This window comes from Polypterus senegalus, chromosome 12, assembly GCF_016835505.1.
Source record: "Polypterus senegalus isolate Bchr_013 chromosome 12, ASM1683550v1, whole genome shotgun sequence".
In the NCBI taxonomy this organism is placed as follows: domain Eukaryota; kingdom Metazoa; phylum Chordata; class Cladistia; order Polypteriformes; family Polypteridae; genus Polypterus; species Polypterus senegalus.
In genome coordinates this window covers 129,176,960-129,197,052 of record NC_053165.1, presented here as the reverse complement: position 1 = coordinate 129,197,052, position 20,093 = coordinate 129,176,960, and the positions used below count along the sequence as shown (strand labels likewise).

The 20,093-nt window shown below is 40.0% G+C and overlaps 1 protein-coding gene across 1 annotated transcript in view; it reads left to right on the top strand.

Annotated features, from left to right (window-relative positions):
- pstpip1a (proline-serine-threonine phosphatase interacting protein 1a) overlaps positions 1-20,093 on the top strand; it is a 216,235-nt gene that overhangs the window by 188,722 nt on the left and 7,420 nt on the right. Inside the window, exons 10-14 of the mRNA XM_039773418.1 lie at positions 581-679; positions 5,162-5,258; positions 7,646-7,730; positions 15,984-16,066; positions 19,291-19,403. Of these exons, the coding sequence (XP_039629352.1) occupies positions 581-679; positions 5,162-5,258; positions 7,646-7,730; positions 15,984-16,066; positions 19,291-19,403 (477 nt within the window). The remainder of the gene's footprint in view (positions 1-580; positions 680-5,161; positions 5,259-7,645; positions 7,731-15,983; positions 16,067-19,290; positions 19,404-20,093) is intronic.

Genomic DNA, 20,093 nt, shown 5'->3' with positions numbered 1-20,093 from the left:
TGTGCACATTCAAAAAAATGGACATGTTTCCAGAGGTTGTGAAGAAGGAACTTCCTTTCTCCAAGCAATGGAGCAATGGGCTTTGACCGTGTCTTACATATTTACAGACTGAGCTATAAGAATATTTTGTTAAGAATTGTTCAAAATAAAGTTGTTGAATTGTTAAGAAGGAGATTCAACTCTATGGTACAATTTGAACTGTCAATATTCTACATAAGAACAAAAAAGAAAACTCCTACAATGGCATAATCTTAAGGTCTCGTAAGATAAGAACTTGTAACACTGCCGTAAATGTGGTATGGTTCTAGTAGTAGTAGGTAGCTTAAGATGAAATGGGAAAGGAGAAGAGAAAAGCAAAGGTACAATATGTGCTTGCATCAAACTGAGCTTTTCATCTGTATGTAGAGGTCAGTGGTTGGATGTTCAGGAGAACTGACAGCACCCACCATCATGATCTTCTTGTGCTTCTTAATGGTGAAGCTGAACTCACTTTTTTAAATGTAATTGTTTTTGCTAGTTTTAGAAATATTTCAGTTTTCTTGTTATATGATTGACTTTGTAAAACTATGTTTGATTTCAGATATTCCAGCAGCACGAAATGGACCGAATTAATGTTCTTAGGAACTCACTGTGGGTTCATTGTAACCAGTTTTCCCTGCAGTGTGTCAAGAATGATGAGGTACAGTATGCTTCAGTTTCCCTCGTTTGAAGAAGCCTTTCCTATTGCACTTTTTAATAAGGACTGTTAGCTTTAGTTGTACCTGTTGTAAAATGAACCAAAGAAGAAGAAGAAGAGATACCGTTAGAATGACTAACAAAAATGATAATAATGGAGCTGCCATGTGCTCTTCTTCAGCTCAGCATGGCAGACTGAGTAATCCTTACAGAGAAACTTCTTTTATCATTTAGGTTCGTTTACATAACATGGTTTAAGAGCATTTTCACTTTATACTAATTAGAATGGTACATTTTTAATGGTACATTTCTAATAATATTATCTACAGGTATCAAACATAGTTAACATATTAGACATCATTGACAGACACATTTATCTCTAAACGAAAAGTTCCTTATTTATACATCCATCCATCCATTATCCAACCCGCAATATCCTAACTACAGGGTCACGGGGGTCTGCTGGAGCCAATCCCAGCCAACACAGGGCGCAAGGCAGGAAACAAACCCTGAGCAGGGCGCCAGCCCACCGCAGGCACACACACATAAAGCACACACTAGGGACAATTTAGGATCGCCAATTTACCTAACCTGCACGTCTTTGATCTGTGGGAGGAAACCGGAGAACCCGGGGGAAACCCACGCAGATAGGGGGAGAACATGAAAACTCCACGCAGGGAGGACCCGGGAAGTGAACCTGGATCTCCTAACTGCAAGGCAGCAGCGCTACCACTGTGCCACCCCCAAATGAACATTCTTAACAAATACATAACAGTTGAAAAAAAACAGAAAACACAAAATGAAAACAAAATATAATAGAACTTAGCAAAAGTATGAAAATGTAACAAAAACCATAAAGCCCAAAATAAACAGCCAAACAAAACAGGGACCAGGGACGGACATCTGGTTAAACCATAACAATTGTTTAGTAAGGCAAAACTTTAAAGAACAACGAGGAACTCCTCCTGAAACTTCTGAGTCTTTAACAGATAAACACAATAAGTTTGTTCTTTAGTTTGCCTTTTAGGCTACTTCATCGTGCAGCCAACAATTTCAAATGAAAGGTGGGTATGAGAACCGTAACTCCATCTCCGAGCTGGAACTCAAGCACTGCTACATTGTGTTTTTCAAAGCAGAGGGCTAGAATGATTGTAACCAGTGGCAGAGGTCAGAGACATTGTTACTGGTCTTCATCCTGGTCTTTCCTTCAGTTCTGAACGTGTAAAGTGTGATATGGCTACCTGTCCACCCTCAAAACCAGGCCCCTTAAAAGGTCACACCAAACCCTCGCCTATGATGATATAGAAGGAACATTTGGAGGTGCCAATCAATACATTTATGTAATCAGTCACAGAACTTGGCACTTTATCAAATCACTCGTTTTACTGGGGTATTTCAATTATTTTTATTTCACCTCTCAGATTTTCATTAGCCAGCAATAAAAAAGAGTGCCACCAATTGACACATGAGGAATGGAGAGAGAGCATTTGAAGAAATATATATATATTATCAGCTAGTTATGCACTTAATAAGGCAAAAAGCCTAGAATTTTAAAATGTGATTACTTCTTTAAGTAACCAGTCTTCTTCCTGGAATGTTTGCTTCATTCTTTCATCAGACAGTGCACAAATTATCTGTACCTCTTTCCTCTGACATTGTAATTATAGCCCACTACTATATTAATTAAGTAGATTATTCATAGGGAAGGTAGATACATATTTCTGCTTTAGACTCTAATGAAAATGAAAAAATCTTATATATTAACAATGAAACATTTTAAAAGAGCACTTGACCAGAAAAACTGCACTGAAATCTCTAAGAATCCATCTATAAATGCTTTTCAAAGCTACGTGTCACCAGCAAATTATATATTGTAAATGATTTAACTCTAGAGGAGTCTCTGAAAGAGACATTGAAGCAGCTGTCTAAGGATACTCTTTATCAAAAATTTGCAAGTTATGTTTTTGCTTAAGACATTAATTTTTTACCTTTAAAAATAGATTTAATATTTACTTTCCAGGATCTATGTGAGAAAATGTTGTGAGCTGGAAAGTAAAGTACAAGAAGATAGTACAAATGTGGGCTGCAACTGGCTCTCCAACATAATCATTTAAACAAAATCAAGAAAAAATCAAAAGCTCTTCAGCATTGTTGTCTTTTTTTAAGGTCTAGGCAAACTGCTGACACTTTGTTGAATTGTTGATCTGGAATGGCAGATTTAAATCTTCAGGGTATCATTTACCGTATATACTCACGTTTAAGTTTGCCTGCGGATAAGTTGGGACTTGAATTTACCATATAATTTCTGGTATTTTATAATGTCGGTCGTATAAGTTGAATGTGGAAAACTCGTGCTATTGGTCCAAGAGATTATGATATGTTAATGCCCACCTGAGAGAGTAACCAGGGAGCACACTGCCTTTTTTATTTTTGTATTGTGCCTACGTGACCACACGGTAAAACCCTAATTACTCCAAAGCAACGTTTGCAATGTTTTGTGTTTTTTATATCTCACCCCCTCATACACCTTTATCGTAAGAGCATCCCTTATCCACGATGGAGCATTCGATCAGAAGAAAAAATGAAGCTGGTTTTATATTAAATGTCGTTGTAGTGAAAGAAACTGGTAACTGTGATGCTGCAGCAAAATTCGATGCGTCTGAGAAACTAATGTGAGATTGGAAGACACAAGAAGATGTAAAAAAAAATGTCAGTTTCGCAATTTTGAACGGGTGTATAAGTTGGGGTCTGATTTTATGATTGATTTTTCGTGTTTCAAGACCCGACTTATATGTGAGTATATACGGTAAATAGCATCATATCTGATAGAGCAGCCCAGGTTAAGGGCTTTTCAGCACTTCCAGTTGTTTAAGGTCATGTCTGCAGCAGGCAGGAATAGAGTCTGCTATGCCACCTTAAACTCTTTATCCCTGTGTTCGGACCCTTGTCTTGTGGGTCATGACATGATTCTCAAACAAGAATGAAAAAAAAAAAAAACGCATAGTGAATAGCAGCAATATCCTGTGCTATGAAGGCCACAGCCACAGGGCTTCTTTGTAAAACAACAGCCCTCAGTTCCTCCAGTCCGTGTGTCTTCAACCACCACCAGGGTTTCAGGGAGAGAGCAAAAGATACTGAACTTAACGCTGAGAGAAAATAAAAAGCTAAAATCGCTGTTATTCAAGAGCTCAGTAGCAGAAGGTAACTGAAGCTTAATAATTAATTTGCCCCTTGTAATGAGCGGTACAACACAGAGAGACAAACACATAGACCACCAGAACTACTGGTTTCCACAAGAAGAAGTGCCTCTGTCTGCTACGATATTTCTGTCATTGTAAATGTTGCATCACTATATGACAAAACAACAGCAAACAGAGTTTAGGTAAGCATTGTGGTCTACGGATATACAACATGTTAAAGCATTTTGTCATGGTATGTTTGTATTTCCTGTGGTGGTGGGCTGGCACCCTGCCTTGGGTTTGTTCCTGACTTGCATCCTGTGTTGGCTGGGATTGGCTCCTGCAGACCCACGTGACCCTGTATTCGGATATAGCGGGTTGGATAATAGATGGATGGATGGATGGATGGATGTTTGTATTTCCAAACTGAAAGTAATGTTACATTTCTTAACTTATTCATTTACGCGTTCAGTCAGAAAGTGGATGTTGTGCAGCCTCATCTGTGAATCCACTGGTGTTGTTAGACACATTTGTTGATTTGAGTATTTTGAGTTCTGAAATCTGCATCCCCTGTGGCTCTTTGTTATCAGCTCTGTTAACACCAGTTCTTTTGATGGCGTGTGACACATTGTTTACTTCAAGTACATATTTTGCAGTTCATATTTTCATAAATATAGCTGCCAGTTTTTTCAAGCTTACATCGACTCCTACACTATCATTGTAACACTGAACAACAGAGAGCACACATAGCACCAGCGACAACATATCGTTCACATTTACCACTCATCCATTGATGCCGTTGAATGTCAATGTGTATCCTGATGCTACAGAAAGGTTTTTCCCTTACATCGGGTTATGTTAATTTGAAAACCTGCAATGTGCTCTCTGCACACACAACACACATTTATGTATCTAATAGGTATTTTTAGGAGACTTTTTGACTGTAGACGGTTCATCATAATCAGAAGCTTGCTCTCTGTTGGACCAAGTACACGAGAGCACCTCTGATCTTTGCAGTTCAAAATCACTGCCCCTACTTTGAGTACTGCCTTCTGGAGCCTTTGGATTGGTTTAGAAAAGTGACATTCACTGAGCCGTCTAATTGTTCCCACCCAGTTTTAAGCAAAATTCACTCATAGTTGTCTCCAGACATATACAGTACAGCATACGTCTGGCTTTAGCGAGACTGACTAAGGCTGAGATAGATTCTGCTTTCCTGTGACTGATTTATTTGAAATCAAATAAATGTGTTTGGAAAATCATGTTTTATGTGATTTGGCTGTAAAACAAAACTTCTGTGTTAACAGATGTATGAAGAGGTGCGGAAGGGTTTGGAAAACTGTGATATCATTTCTGATATTCAGGATTTTATCAAAAATGAAATGACAGAGTCAAGTCCACCAGGTAAGGGTACAGATATTAATAACAATATGTGTTTTTTATTTAACATAATTTGCGTTATTCCAATAAGTCTAGTTAAAGTGTTTTCATGATTCATTCTTTGTAAAAAAATATATTTTTTTATATTTTTATAAAAATTATTGAGGCTATTTTGCATTATGCATTAGTGTACTCTGACAAGGAGAAAATAGTATATTGCATTTTATTTACTTTTGTTTTGCATTAATGTGTGTTTCCATATTTTTGAAAATCTTCAAATTATATTAGTTTTAAAGAAATACTCCACCCAAAAATTATAATTTTTCCATCTATTACTTACCATGTTGATTGGAAAAAAGTTCTACCTCTTATTTTCACTGAGAATTGAAAAATTCTGATACAATAGGATTCAATACAGATATACAGTACATTAAACAACAGCATGCAGCATCAAAAACATCTGGTAAAAAGAGTTTAGAACACTTGTGTCGCATCATCTGCATGTCTGGTATTCAAGTCGTATGATCATAAACTTCCAAGCTCATGTATTTTGGCTGAAATATTGTTAAAGAAACCATTTCTGGAAGGTTGTCTTCTGCACAATGAAGTGCATTGGAATAGGATCAAGATTTTGAATTGAAGATTTGCCTCTCCGCATTGGTCAGAAGAGCTGCCCTTTAGTTGCTCATAGCTGTTCTGTCTACAGACTTAGCTTTGCCTTTTGTGAATTAATTTCCTGGTTTTCTAGTTTCAGTTATCGACCGGTAGGCTGTGGTGCCCTGCCAAGTGTTATGTTTCAGCCAGGGTGTGTTTCCTGAATGAGGTTTATTTTCCTTTTCTGCATAAAGAAGATGTTATAATACTTTATTTATGTAATACTTTATATGCTATAAAGTATTATTTTGCTGGCATTTATGGTGTTTATGTATTTTTGTTAATATTCTTCTGTTTATTTATTATTTATTACCTATGTATGATATGTTCTGGTGTTTTGTGGGTGGATCCCCATGAGGGGGTGCCACCCTGACATCATGACTGAAGGCCCGCCCCTGTGCTATAAATTGTGAGGCTGGGGAGCAGATCCTTCAGTGGTTCATTGGCATTCAAGGAGTCCTTTTTTCATTGTGATTGTTGTTTTCTGGTTCTAGATTTATTACTTGTTTTTTTGCTTTCTTATTTCTGAATTATACACTTGGACTTGTTTACAGTGGATGGCATTTTTAGGCATGATTTTTTGCCTTTTTGTTCTGTTTTTCTTATATTCTTTTCTTTTCGTTGTCTATCCAGACAGGACTCTTAACTGGTGAATTCAATTATTAATCATAGTATTATAGGAATAATGCCTTTTCTTTTTTACAATGTATGCTGATTTTTCCATAATTTACAATTAACGATATTTATTTTAGCAAAAAATGTGTGGATTTTGTATGTTTTGAGCGTGTGACAGAATAGCTGATGTGTGGATTGTGCAAGACAAGTAACATGAGAGTTTGTTTCTTTTTTCCGTGGACATTTTTTACATCTTTTGCCGTTGGACAGCATTGGACACTATTGGCTTCTATTATATCATAAACCCTTTTTTTTCTCAACTCTGCATGCAAATATGATGATAAAAATGTACTCAGCCATCACTACAGGCTACATAGGGTAATTATCATATACAAAATATCATTTTTGGATGGAGAATTCCTGTAAGTGCCTGAAAATCATGATCACTGTGTTGCTGTCAATGCACCACAGCCACTTTGATACCTGAGAACTAACCTACAAAAAAATTAAAGACGTAAACAAGAAAAACACTTCAAACTGCCTGAAATCCCACTTAAGTACCATCAAAAGAATCATATGAAATTATAACAATGTACAGTAAAAGAAAATGGATGGACAGTATATTTTTGCAAGGAATAACCTGTGATATTTGCCAAATGTGCAGTATTGCATCTTTCTCTTTATGTTTCTAGTCAAAATCCTTGCATGAAAAAATGATAGGAAAATGTTGCATTAAAATAGTTCAAACAGAATAAAAAATATAACTGATGTCTTAGTATTGCAATAAGGTTGTGTTGAAAATTACCAAAATCTTACTTAAAACATGCCCTGCTTTCTATACTGCAAAGCTGTCAGCCTGAAGTGAAATGGCCTGCAGTACTGTGGTTCCTGAGCACGGTTCTTGTGGGACCTGCGTCCTGCACATTTACTCTTCACTGTCTGTACTGACACCATAAAGGTGCACACTCGTCTGCTGAGAAAGACATCCTCTAATAGACTATCAAGGAAACATGGATGTGCGTTTATACAGCACACTTACTGGGATAATCCATTTTACACTGGTGTGGATTTGGGGTACGATTTGCATCAGTGTAAGTCTTCTGAGTTTGTCTGTGATGTGTTCCTGTCTTGTGTTTCTCCAGCTCCCATAGTGTATGAGAATTATTACGACAGACAAGCCTTAGTGGACAGCAATGGAATGCTTCGAACTCCAGGTGTAATGAAAAGGTAAGATGGCCGGCTTGCTTGCCTTTCTTTTGATGATGCATAATAGGCAAAAGTACTAAAATATTTTTCACTGGCTGATGCTGATGAGACATGGATTGATGATCAGTCTAGCTTACTAAAAATGCAAATTGCCATGCAGGTCAGGTCAAGCCACACAATATATTAGGTTTAGGGGCAATCACAACAAGGATTAGAAAGTTTACAAATGAGAGGTGACACCTGTGTCCATCCAAATCATTTGGTTAGCTATTTGAAATGCTATTAAAGTTTCTGCTTCATCTACGCGACTGATCAATATTGCTGTGTTTAAATACACGGATGCAGTTTTGCTTAATTTCCCCCAGTTTACTGGATTACATTCTTCGCTGTTTAACTGAAAAAATGCTGCTGGTTGAAGATTACCAATGCACTTGAGAATTTTGAAGACCTGGATCAGGTCCTCTTATGGTGTTCTCTGCAGAAGACTAAAGAGGTTCAATTCAAATTGCCTGTCAAAGTAGGACATGCCCTGTAGTCTTAGGATGTACTCAGCGGCTGCTCCCTGAACAGTTTCAGGAGGTGCTTTGTCTTTTTTGTAGCTGGTGACCAGAGCTGCATATGATATATTTCTGTAATCTCACTAGCTCATTACAGAGTACAACAGTAATGTCCCTTAATATAAGAAACATTTTTTTTTTGCATTTTCAGCTGCTGCTGAACATTTCTTAAACAGTGATGATGTTCACACATTGATCCTGCCAAACTCAGACATTTCTTTAATAACAAAACTGCTGCACTTTAGGTAAATCCAGTGATGCACAGTTTGGAGCTTCTCTCTTACAGTGGTCTAGTACTGTCTGTGGAGATTGCATGTTCTCGTTGTATTGACATGAGTTTCCTTCAAGTACTGCAATTTCCTCCTAAACGACAAAGTTGCACAGGTTTAGTTGATTGGCAGTTTCAAATTGACCGTGCATGCGAGTGTGTGTTAGGGTGCCCTTTGATGGGTTGCTGCCCCGTCTGAGGTTGGTTCTTGCCTTCTTCCTGATGACTTTGTGCAACCCTGTAATTAGAAATGGTTGGGTGCTAAGCTACGCCCCCTGAGAGTCACAACACAATGCACCATTAGTGTGGCATTATTTGAGATGGCATTATCCCACGCTTTTCGTCCATGATTGCAGATACTTTACTGTGCTTTCCAGTTACCCTGAACTTATTTTATTAAAATAAACATCTATTTAATGGTTTTGGAATCCAAACATTACAAAGAAAACTTTTTAAAAATCTTTTTTAGTGTTTTCTGAGTCCTGTCGTCAAGAAACAACACCTGGGGCCTCATGTATAACGCCGTGCGTAGAACTCGCACTATAACATGGCGTAAGCACAAAAGCCGAAATGTGCTTACGCACAGAAAAATCCAGATGCAGGAATCTGTGCGTACTCCAACTTCCACGTTCTTCTGCTACATAAATCCCGATCAGCGTGAAAAGTAACGCTCGTGCACGCTCATTATGTAACGCCCCAACTCCTCCCCGATTTACGCCTCTTTGAATATTCAAATTCAATATAAATCGCCCTTAAGCGCAGCCTTCTGTGAAAAGACAATGGGAAAAGCATGGGGGAAAATACAAGAATTTCAGCGAATACCAAGTGGTGGCAAAGGAAAAACATACTATTTGTTCAAATAAACCGTGGTATAATCAACAAAAAGAAGTTGATCGAGTAACATAGCGTGTTGGAGAAACTTGAAAGCTCACATTCACAAAATCGCATAGTGCCGGAAATAAAAAGAAGTCACATATCAAAGTCGCCGTGAAAAGGCGAGTTGTAGCCCACTGTCTGAGTGTCATATGAAAGCTTATTAGGGTACAGAGAAAAAAAAGGCACACAGTGGGGAAAAAGCACGAAATGTCAACTTCAATCTCAAAATTTCCACTTTAATCACGTAGTTTATTTTGTCATTAAAGTAGAACATCATAAACTTCATCTTAAAATTGTTTAATTAACCAGTTTCTCAAATCACATCGTAATTAAAGTAGCACGTTAAATGTTTTGTTTTGAATTTGATCTTCTACTCGTATGTGATCTATTTGTGTGAATCACTACTTGCTTCTTAAACCGGCTCTCTTCCTCCGACAGGACACAGAATCCATTACATTCGTGATATTACAGATCTCTGAATAACTAAAATACTGAGATGTATACGTGATATTATTTTCATGATGATAGTTAAAGCACGTTATTAAACATGGGTTTCACGGCGCACTGATTGTGTGTGACCTTCGATGAAATTATTTATTGCAGCACTACTCATGGGCGGCTCTATGTCCAATAGAGAAAGTCCAATGTCAATATGGTATCTTATGCACGGTCGATGGCCACATCCGTTGCGGACACTGCATAGGCGCCTCATGCTCATGACACAAGCGTCTAACTTTTGTCGAAATTTGTTGCTGCGTTTTTAGCTGTGTCGTTATTTTCTCTTTCTATTTTATATTCAATATATATTGGCTTGGCCACCCCTGCAGTCCTTGCTTTTCTTTCTCCAAGTAACCGATCCCCACACAATCAGCTTTGTAATAGATGTTAAGCCATCTGTAAACTTAGAGCGCCGATTCTTCAAAACGTACAGTTTGAAGATACAGTGATATAAATACTCCGAGTGGTGCAGTGAGAGTAATATGGAAAAAGATGATCTGCTGTGGCAACTCCTACCGGGAGCAGCTGAAAGAAGAAGAAGGTGCAGTGAGAGTAACAACACTAAAGAAGTTATGGTATTTGGAATACTATGGCTATTCCCTGGACCATTATATTGTTACGAGTTAATTACAATCAGATGCATTACACTAATAAACAATATGCGGTTAGTTTCAGTGTATTTATAAAGCTGTGTCAGGAAAATAAAGAGTAACCACACAGGAACAGTAGCACTGCTTTGACGCTGTGTGCTGCCAGTCTGCAAAACCGAGCGGAGAACTTGCGTACGACAAGGTATGAGGTACCGTGGAAAAGTATGTGGCTTTACACCAAGTGTAGGTTTTATACATCGCGATTTGAAGGTGGAAAAGTTCTTACACAACATTTCTGTGCGTACGCACCGTTTATACATGAAGCCCCTGATGTTAGTAATGCAAAAGGATAAACGATTAGAACTGGTTGACATTTCTCATGCAAGTCTGCAGATAAATTTCTGTTTGCTTGCAGATCCTTTTGTGGAAGACGTCCTGGCTTTAGATCTTTGTTCTTGTTATTTGGTGTCTTTAATTTGTTGAACTTGTCAACAGATTGGATTGACTTTTGCTTTTGAATTTCGCTTGTTCTCTGACTATCTTTCATCTCCTGATCCTTTTCACTCTCTAAAGAACTCTAGTTTTCAAATATCACAACCTGTTTTACTTGCTTTTATTTTAATTCATTGCCCCTCATTCAGTGTTAAAATTAATCTCCTTACACTCACTTCATTCCTTCAGTATGTCTTTATCTTCTGAACCATCTCTCCCTCTGCTGTCCTCACTATAGCAGTACAATAATGAACTGGGGTGACCAGTGCTAATGACTTCTATCAGCTCTCTTCAGAAATCCAAGACACTCTTAGGGCCATTAAAGATATATTTAATCCCACCAGCGTGTGATGGGTCTGCCCTTTGGTCCTCTGTTGTGTCTTGTACACCTCCCATGGGAGACACCCAGGGGTTTCCTAACTACTATACATATCAAAACTATCTCATATGCCTCCTCTTGATCTGCCAAAGTAGTGGTTCTACTCTGAGGTCTTTCCATATTGTTGTGCTCCACACTTTGTCATGCAGAATGAGCTCCGCAATCCTGCACATCAACCTCATTTTGGCCCCTTGTACTTGTGATTTTATTCTTTCAGACATGACCCAGAGTTTGTGACCGTATGTGACTAGCAAATCATCAGCTTCATCTGTGAACTTACCTTCTGCTTCATCCTCACAATGTGGTACTGCGTGTGATGATGCAGGTACTGCTCCACACTCCCATCTCCCTTTTGGGAGCCCTTGAACCCGACACCGTCTGTAATATAACTGGATGAGCTGGACAATGAGGACACCAAATGATGCAAGGGGAAAGGTGTAAAGTGCTACAGTGCTTTTATTAACAAAAAAAATCAAAACAAAAGTGTTCATAAATAAATAATCCATAAAAAAGGTAAAAATCCCAAACTGTTAAAACAAGGCTAAAACAAGATTAAAATCCTGCAGCAGACATTTGGGGTCACACCAGACAAGCACAGTTCCTTCACAGTTTCTCCAGCTCACCCAAGGCATGCTCAGTGGGAGAGACTTCAACCGCCGCAGTCCTAACTCGAGGTCGGTTGTCCTCCTGTCTTCCTTCTTGCACTCTTAGTCATCCCTTGGATCCCTAGGACGGACTCCTCCTCGATCGAACCCACTCTTCTATAAAATCAGTGGGAGCAAACCTGTCATTCCTTCGCCCCATCTGGGACCCCCGACCACGCTAACCTCTCTTTTTCAGCTGACTGGCTGATCCTCCTTCTTTCACCCCAATGCCTTGCTCTCGCTCTCAAAGCCTTTTTCCGTTCTTTTTCATCTCCCTCTCCTCTCTGTGCCAGCCCGTTCTTATACAGCTCTGTGGGCGCATCACCTCAATCGTGCACTGCAGGAAGCTGATTAAGCAATTGAGAACGATCGCACCCCCAATTACTTAATCATCTCCCCATGGCTGCACGATCGTGCCCACAGAGACTGGCACTGTAAAATGGATTATTTAAAATCTGGCCTCTCTTTTGAAGCTTCGGATCCGCTATGCCACACTGCTTTTGTAGAACTGCTACCACTGTATCTCCACTTAGAGCAGTTGCCCACCCCTTATTTGTTCATAAGAAGCTATTCTTTTTCAGAACAGAACCATGACCTCAGATTTCAAGGTGTGAATTTTTGTCCCAGTTGCACTATAGAGTTGTCTTTTGAAGCCAAGGTGTCAGCATCATCAGACATGCAACCCTTAGGTTCCCAGACTGAATGCTCTCCAATCTTTGGCTGAGTATTGATCTTCTGTCCATGAAAGTCATATACATTACAGGAGACAAAATCCACACTTAGTAGAATCCAATTCCCCGACTGAGCAGACTTGACTTAATGTAAAGTAGGCAAATGCATCTCTCACACTGCAAATAAAGTGACTGAAAAGTATTTGACAGTGGAATGTCATGCCTTCTCCTGTGTGGTAACTCCAGAGTATTAGGGAGACCATTCTTGTTTGAAAAGTTAGGTTCCAGAGCCAGTACTTTGCAAAGTGCTGAGCTTAACTATATCTAGCTATCATTTTTCAACCTCCTGCATGAGCTGCAATTCCTTCCCTACCAGTAAAGTAATGTCCCATCTCCCAAGAGCCAGTTTTTATTTCCAAGGTTTAGCATACTTGCTGCATTTATCTCATTCTTGTCTGTCACCCAGCTGTCACTGCACTTGACAGTTAACCTTTGCTTTGTGGTGAGCATTCATGATAGCTCCTAGTAGTTTTTTCTGCCTATTCCTGACTGGTCTATATGGGTTATCTGTCTACAAAAGCAAATAATGCTCCCAGGCTTGGCTCCAGGACTGGGTTCCAGTATCTCTGCTATGTGAGAATAGCATGATGGAGGAATTTGTATGCTTCACTGAACCAGAGAGCTGTATTTTCTAGAGATATGTGCTCCTAACATACTCACAGCAAAGTGGTCTAGGAGGAGGTGATCAGAGAAAGAACGATCCATAATTTGACCTATATTAATGTTCTAATTAAATCTAAGAGCACCCCTGAGATACTAATACATTAATCCTAATGGAATCTGTTAAACTATTAGAATATATCTGACCATTTAAATGGCCATTGTTCTGCTTTAAAACAGATGCCTTCCAATATCTTTTGAAACTGAAATGTGTCCACCCATGAAGACAATGTTAATTTGTGATGTACGGGTGGCACAATATCGCACTTGTAGTGGTTGCAGTAACTCTAAGAATTTTATGGTGGGGACTCCAAGAACACACCTAGCCTTGACCTGGCATACTCACACTCACTCACAGAGACACAGTTAGAAGCCCAATAAATAATACTGGAAAATATTAATGAAATGATTGAAAGTAAGAACCTGCAATATACTGAAAACATGTAAGGCAACACAAAAGGCCCTCCCCAAATACTCAAAGGCAATTATAATACAGCTCGATGACAATGAACACTTAACAATAAACACTAATGACAATGTCCAAAACAAAGTTCAAAGTAGCAGAGGCAGTTGACGATGGGTGGTGAGTAGAAAATCCTGTGAACAGCTCATTATAAATAATGTAAAGATTGTCTTACCGGTTTCCTGGTGCGGGGTAGGATTAGGTGATTAGGAGCACTCTCTCTGATGAAGACATGTCCAATCCATACAAACTCACATGAACAGGCAGGCACAAGACAGACCATACATCCGGACAGGAACAGTATTCTCAGATGATAAACCAAATGTGAGAAACAACACTTTATCAGTCAGACGTCCATCCATCCATCCATCCTCTTCCGCTTATCTGAGGTCGGGTCGTGGGGGCAGCAGCTTAAGCAGAGAGGCCCAGACTTCCCTCTCCCCGGCCACTTCTTCCAGCTCTTCCGGGAGAATCCCAAGGCGTTCCCAGGCCAGCCGGGAGATATAGTCCCTCCAGTGTGTCCTGGGTCTTCCCCGGGGCATCCTCCCGGTTGGACATGCCCGGAACATCTCACCAGGGAGGCGTCCAGGAGGCATCCTGATCAGATGCCCGAGCCACCTCATCTGACTCCTCTCAATGCGGAGGAGCAGTGGCTCTACTCTGAGCCCCTCCCGGATGACTGAGCTTCTCACCCTATCTTTAAGGGAAAGCCCAGACACCCTGCGGAGGAAACTCATTTCAGCCGCTTGTATTCGCGATCTCGTTCTTTTGGTCACTACCCATAGCTCATGACCATAGGTGAGGGTAGGAGCGTAGATCGACTGGTAAATTGAGAACTTTGCCTTACGGCTCAGCTCCTTTTTCACCACGACAGACCAATGCAGAGCCCGCATCACTGCGGATGCCGCACCGATCCGCCTGTCGATCTCACGCTCCATTCTTCCCTCACTCGTGAATAAGACCCCGAGATACTTGAACTCCTCCACTTGGGACAGGATCTCCCCCAACCCTGAGAGGGCACTCCACCCTTTTCCGGCTGAGGACCATGGTCTCGGATTTGGAGGTGCTGATTCTCATCCCAGCCGCTTCACACTCAGCTGCGAACCGATCCAGAGAGCTGAAGATCACGGCCTGATGAAGCAAACAGGACAACATCATCTGCAAAAAGCAGTGACCCAGTCCTGAGTCCACCCTTCAACACCCTGGCTGCGCCTAGAAATTCTGTCCATAAAAGTTATGAACAGAATCGGTGACAAAGGGCAGCCCTGGCGGAGTCCAACACTCACTGGAAACGGGCTCGACTTACTGCCGGCAATACGGACCACGCTCTGACACCGGTTGTACAGAGACCGAACAGCTCTTATCAGGGGGTCCGGTACCCCATACTCCCGGAGCACCCCCCACAGGATTCCCCGAGGGACACGGTCGAACGCCTTTTCCAAGTCCACAAAACACATGTAGACCGGTCGGGCAAACTCCCATGCACCCTCCAGGACTCTGCTAAGGGTGAAGAGCTGGTCCACTGTTCCGACCAGGATGAAAACCACACTGTTCCTCCTGAATCCGAGGTTCGACTATCCGACGGACCCTCCTCTCCAGAACCCCCGAATAGACTTTTCCAGGGAGGCTGAGGAGTGTGATCCCTCTATAGTTGGAACACACCCTCTGGTCCCCCTTTTTAAAGAGGGGGACCACCACCCCGGTCTGCCAATCCAGAGGCACTGTTCCCGATGTCCATGCGATGTTGCAGAGACGTGTCAACCAAGACAGTCCTACAACATCCAGAGCCTTAAGGAACTCCGGGCGTATCTCATCCACCCCTGGGGCCCTGCCACCAAGGAGTTTTTTGACCACCTCGGTGACTTCAGTCCCAGAGATGGGAGAGCCCACCTCAGAGTCCCCAGGCTCTGCTTCCTCATTGGAAGGCATGTTAGTGGGATTGAGGAGGTCTTCAAAGTACACCTCCCACATTTAATGTGCCCTTACCATGTAGTATTTATCTCACCTGTTTTGGTCATTCTGAGAAACCCAAGATACAAATAAAATAATAGAATAGACAAAGAGAAGTGCAACATTCTGTATTGAAGCTGTTGTTTTGTTTCTTTCTTTTTGACAGGTTTACGAATCTTTTGCAAGACTGCAGTGGCTCAAGACAAAATCTCAATGAGGACCTCAGCTCCTCTGTGTCAACAACATCTGGTCTGTACTCTGTGTCATTCTGTTTGGCCCACATCAGCACTTTCTCTTAATTATAAAAATTAGCATCTCAGAGAAACATTGTCCTTCTGCATTTCAGAATTGAAGACTTGTGGTGCTCATCAGTGTTACATTGGTGGGCCAGGTCTCTTTAATGATCTTTCATTAACTTTTGCTAAGCAAGTGAGTCTAGAAAATTGCAAAAATTCTGGCCAAAAATTGTTCTGCATTATTGTGAATGAGACCTGAAGGTTCAAGTGAACACTTGACTAGAGACAAGGTACTTCATCAGCTTCTAGGGTGACTAGATTAATTGTAGGACCATGCCTAGTTTAATGAGAATGTTCTTAATGAGCACAACTGGGAATGTTATGTTATGGAGAACAACATTTGGCCTTCAGTTGTGGTTATGGGTTATGGGGGCCTAGACCTTTAAACATGAGTCAAGGCTCAGGGGGGAAGTGGAATCAGTGTCCTGTTAGCCCCAAGGATTTATAAGGAATTTATCAGTTGTAAGTAGCTATTCCATGGCATCATGGAGACTTCAGTCAAGGGGTAAGTTGAAACTAAGGCTCACATGCAGGCTATGGCCATGAAGAACAGGAGGAAAGTAGACAGTACAGCGGTGTAGTGGGATTCACATCCTATTCCCTGTTGTTGCTTGTCTGGAGTTTGCACATACAGTACTCTTCATATCTGCATACCCTCCTGGTATTCCACAGGTATTCAGGTTAGGATGTTTGTCAATTCTAAATGAGATGACTGTGAGTGTAGCTATATGCAGAAGTGGGCCCTTCAAAGTGGGCATCCTGTCCATTGCTGTTTCCTTCGTTGTGTCCTTTACTACCCTGAATTGGATTAAGTAGGTTTCTCTCTTATTTTAAGATCAGGGTGTACTGTAAGTGGCAAACTAACACAAATAAAATAAGGAAATCCCTGCTGTGTACACACTTTAGACTGAGCTGACCAGTTTTATCATCCTAGGAGTGACAGACTTCATGTTTCTATCTGAATTGAGTTGAGTCACCTTAGACTCTCTTCCACAAACTTCCCATATAAGAAGTAAAAATGATTATTTTGAGCTTTGTTTAGCAAAATGTTTAGTGAAATTGACAATAACATTTGTTTTACATGTGATTTTACAATAATGACCTGTAAGACTCACTAAATCAAGGCCTTTTTTAATTTTTGGGAATGGAAAGCAAGGGATATGATTTCCCAAGGGTTATTTTGCAGCTGAAACCATTATCTTCTTCCTTGGCTTCTTCCTAACATCACCATGCAGTTCTACATACTCTTGTGTGCTTCGTGCTCTGTCTCCCAGGACATTTATGCTATGCACTGCTCACTGCCTGTCCAAGTCACCCTGATGATAGAGCCAGCCATAACCAGGAACCTTTATATTTGAAATTTTCAGTAATTGAAACTTACTTCTATTACTTCTGTTGATGTTACTAGGTATCAAATTATTCCATTAGGTTGACCTTAGGACACTGAATCCTGTTTCTTAAATATCCACAAGTCGCTGGATCAGCTTTCAGATGAATGGCATATTTAATACGCAATTCTTAGGAAGCTGCAGCTCTCTTGTTAAGAATTTAAAGAGGAACTATTTAAATGTTACAGAGTTAAAAGCCTCTGGTAACACCACTGTGCAGCATTTTAAGTGGGCTTTATGAAGTGGCCTACAAGGTCAAGCACAATGTGTCATTCCAAGAAATTTAAAAGAGAGAACTGAGTGAGTGGAAAGTTGGTTTAGCAATAATTCACTTTAAATTGTGTATAGTGCCACCCCAAATTCCTGTCAATGTGGTATTCCAATACATCACCCATTCAGGAGTGCATTATGGGATGTGAAAGTACAAACCTGTGGTTTTAAAGAGCCTAAAATTAATAATAGAATTTCCTGTATTATTAACAGTAGTACTAGGGTGTTGTACCGTGTTAGTCATTGTGAATGTAGAGAAAAGCCAAGCAAAATGACACCTTTCATTGGCTAACTAAAAAGATTACAATATGCAAGCTTTTTTGAAGAAGGGGCCTGAGTTGCCTCGAAAGCTTGCATATTGTAATCTTTTTAGTTAGCCAATGAAAGGTGTCATTTTGCTTGGCTTTTCTCTGTATTATTAACAGAGAATATTACATTGAAGGCCACATGTAACACCACTCTGTCCTTCTTTTCTATGGTTAGTTATCTCAAGTTGTTTTAAAATGGAACAAAATAAACATTTTAACATTAGGCAAATTATGAAGCCCATAAGCTCCCAGGGTTGCACAGTACTTAGTGCTGCTACTTCATGGATACAGGATCCAGTACCTGGACATTATCTGTGTGGTTTTTGCTTGTCCAACTCTTGTGTGGGTTTTTCACTCACATCCCTAAAGATGTGAAGGTAAGGATGATCGGTGATTCCACAGAGTTCATGTAATGGACTGAGTTTTCTATCCAGGGCTGTTTCCTGCCTTGTATCAATCAATCAATCAATCAACATTTATTTATATAGCACATATTCATACAAAAAAATGTAGCTCAAAGTGCTTTACAAAATAAATAGAAAAATAGAAGACACAATAAAAGATAAACATAAGTCAACATTAATTAACATAGAATAAGAGTAAGGTCCGATGGCCAGGGTGGACAGAAAAACAAAAAAACTCCAAAGGCTGGAGAAAAAAATAAAATCTGTAGGGGTTCCAGACCACGAGACCGCCCAGTCCCCTCTGGGCAATCTACCTAACATAAGTCAAACAGTCCACTTTGTATTTAGGGTTTTCATGGAAGGACCTGATGATGATGTATCCAGTGCTACCAGGAAAGGCTCTGACCCTGAAGCCTTAAAAATTAGATTAAGCAGTTTTAAAAATAGTATGATACTAAATGTTGCAGGACATTTTAAGCTGACAAACTCGTTTTCCTCTGGAGCCACTAGATGTCGCTACTTTATCACATAAACAGGAAACTTCAGTTTCTGTATTACATCTTGCCTGAAGAAGGGGCCTGAGTTGCCTCGAAAGCTTGCATATTGTAATCTTTTTAGTCATTTTGCTTGGCTTTTCTCTACATTCATAATGGCTAACACGGTACAACAACCTAGTACTACTCACATAAACCAGTAATTCTAATGGGTTTTACTCTGGGTTATTATACTGTAAGCAATGCATTTAAAGGAAAGAGAACATGCATAATCTATACAGTGATTTCTAACATAATTTTTGTTTCTTTCCAGGTGACAAATCAGATGGTGTATATGCTTCTATAGCTATTTCAGGAGAACCAGCAGAACCAAGTGCACCAGCTTCGTCCGTCTGCTATAAAGCGCTCTATGAATATACTGCACAGGTGAGAGCAACATGGAGTCAATGTAAAAATGCCAGAGGTAGATTATAATATCTCACACTCCAAGACCCCATCCATCTTTCAGGTCATTTAAACTTGCTTATGCCAGAGCTAGGCAGGAAATTCAAATGGATGGAATGCGAGGGGTTTGTTTGTCACACCCACCTGAACTTGCAGCTCATCAGTTATTCGCCTGAGCTACAATTTAAACTGTGAGTAGAAACATCCGTGAAGATGCAAGATCACCTTTTCTGGATATTGTGTCTTCTTGTGACCCTAAAATTGCTCTAAGCAGCCTAAATAAATGGATGAATGTATTAAACTTTATACTATATAGCCCCTTTCAGAGTGAGCTTAATAATATGCCAGATTCTTAACTCAATCAGACTTCCGTTCATAATTGTAATATTAGTTACAACTATCTAAAGAGGCCACACTGACTCTTTGTCCTTCTAATACATTTCAAATCAATTACTTCACATTTTCAATTTTGTGTTATTGATTGGCCTTGTAGCTGATTTCCTACATCACCCTGGTATGTTGCTAATGTAAGAGCTCAAATGTCAACACCACACTACGGTTTTAGCTTCAACACCACCATATAAAGTATTCATAATTAGTTAGACCACTTTGCAGAGATTAATGAGATATGAAAAATTAAATATTCACCTTCTTCAAGTTAGTAATTTGTAG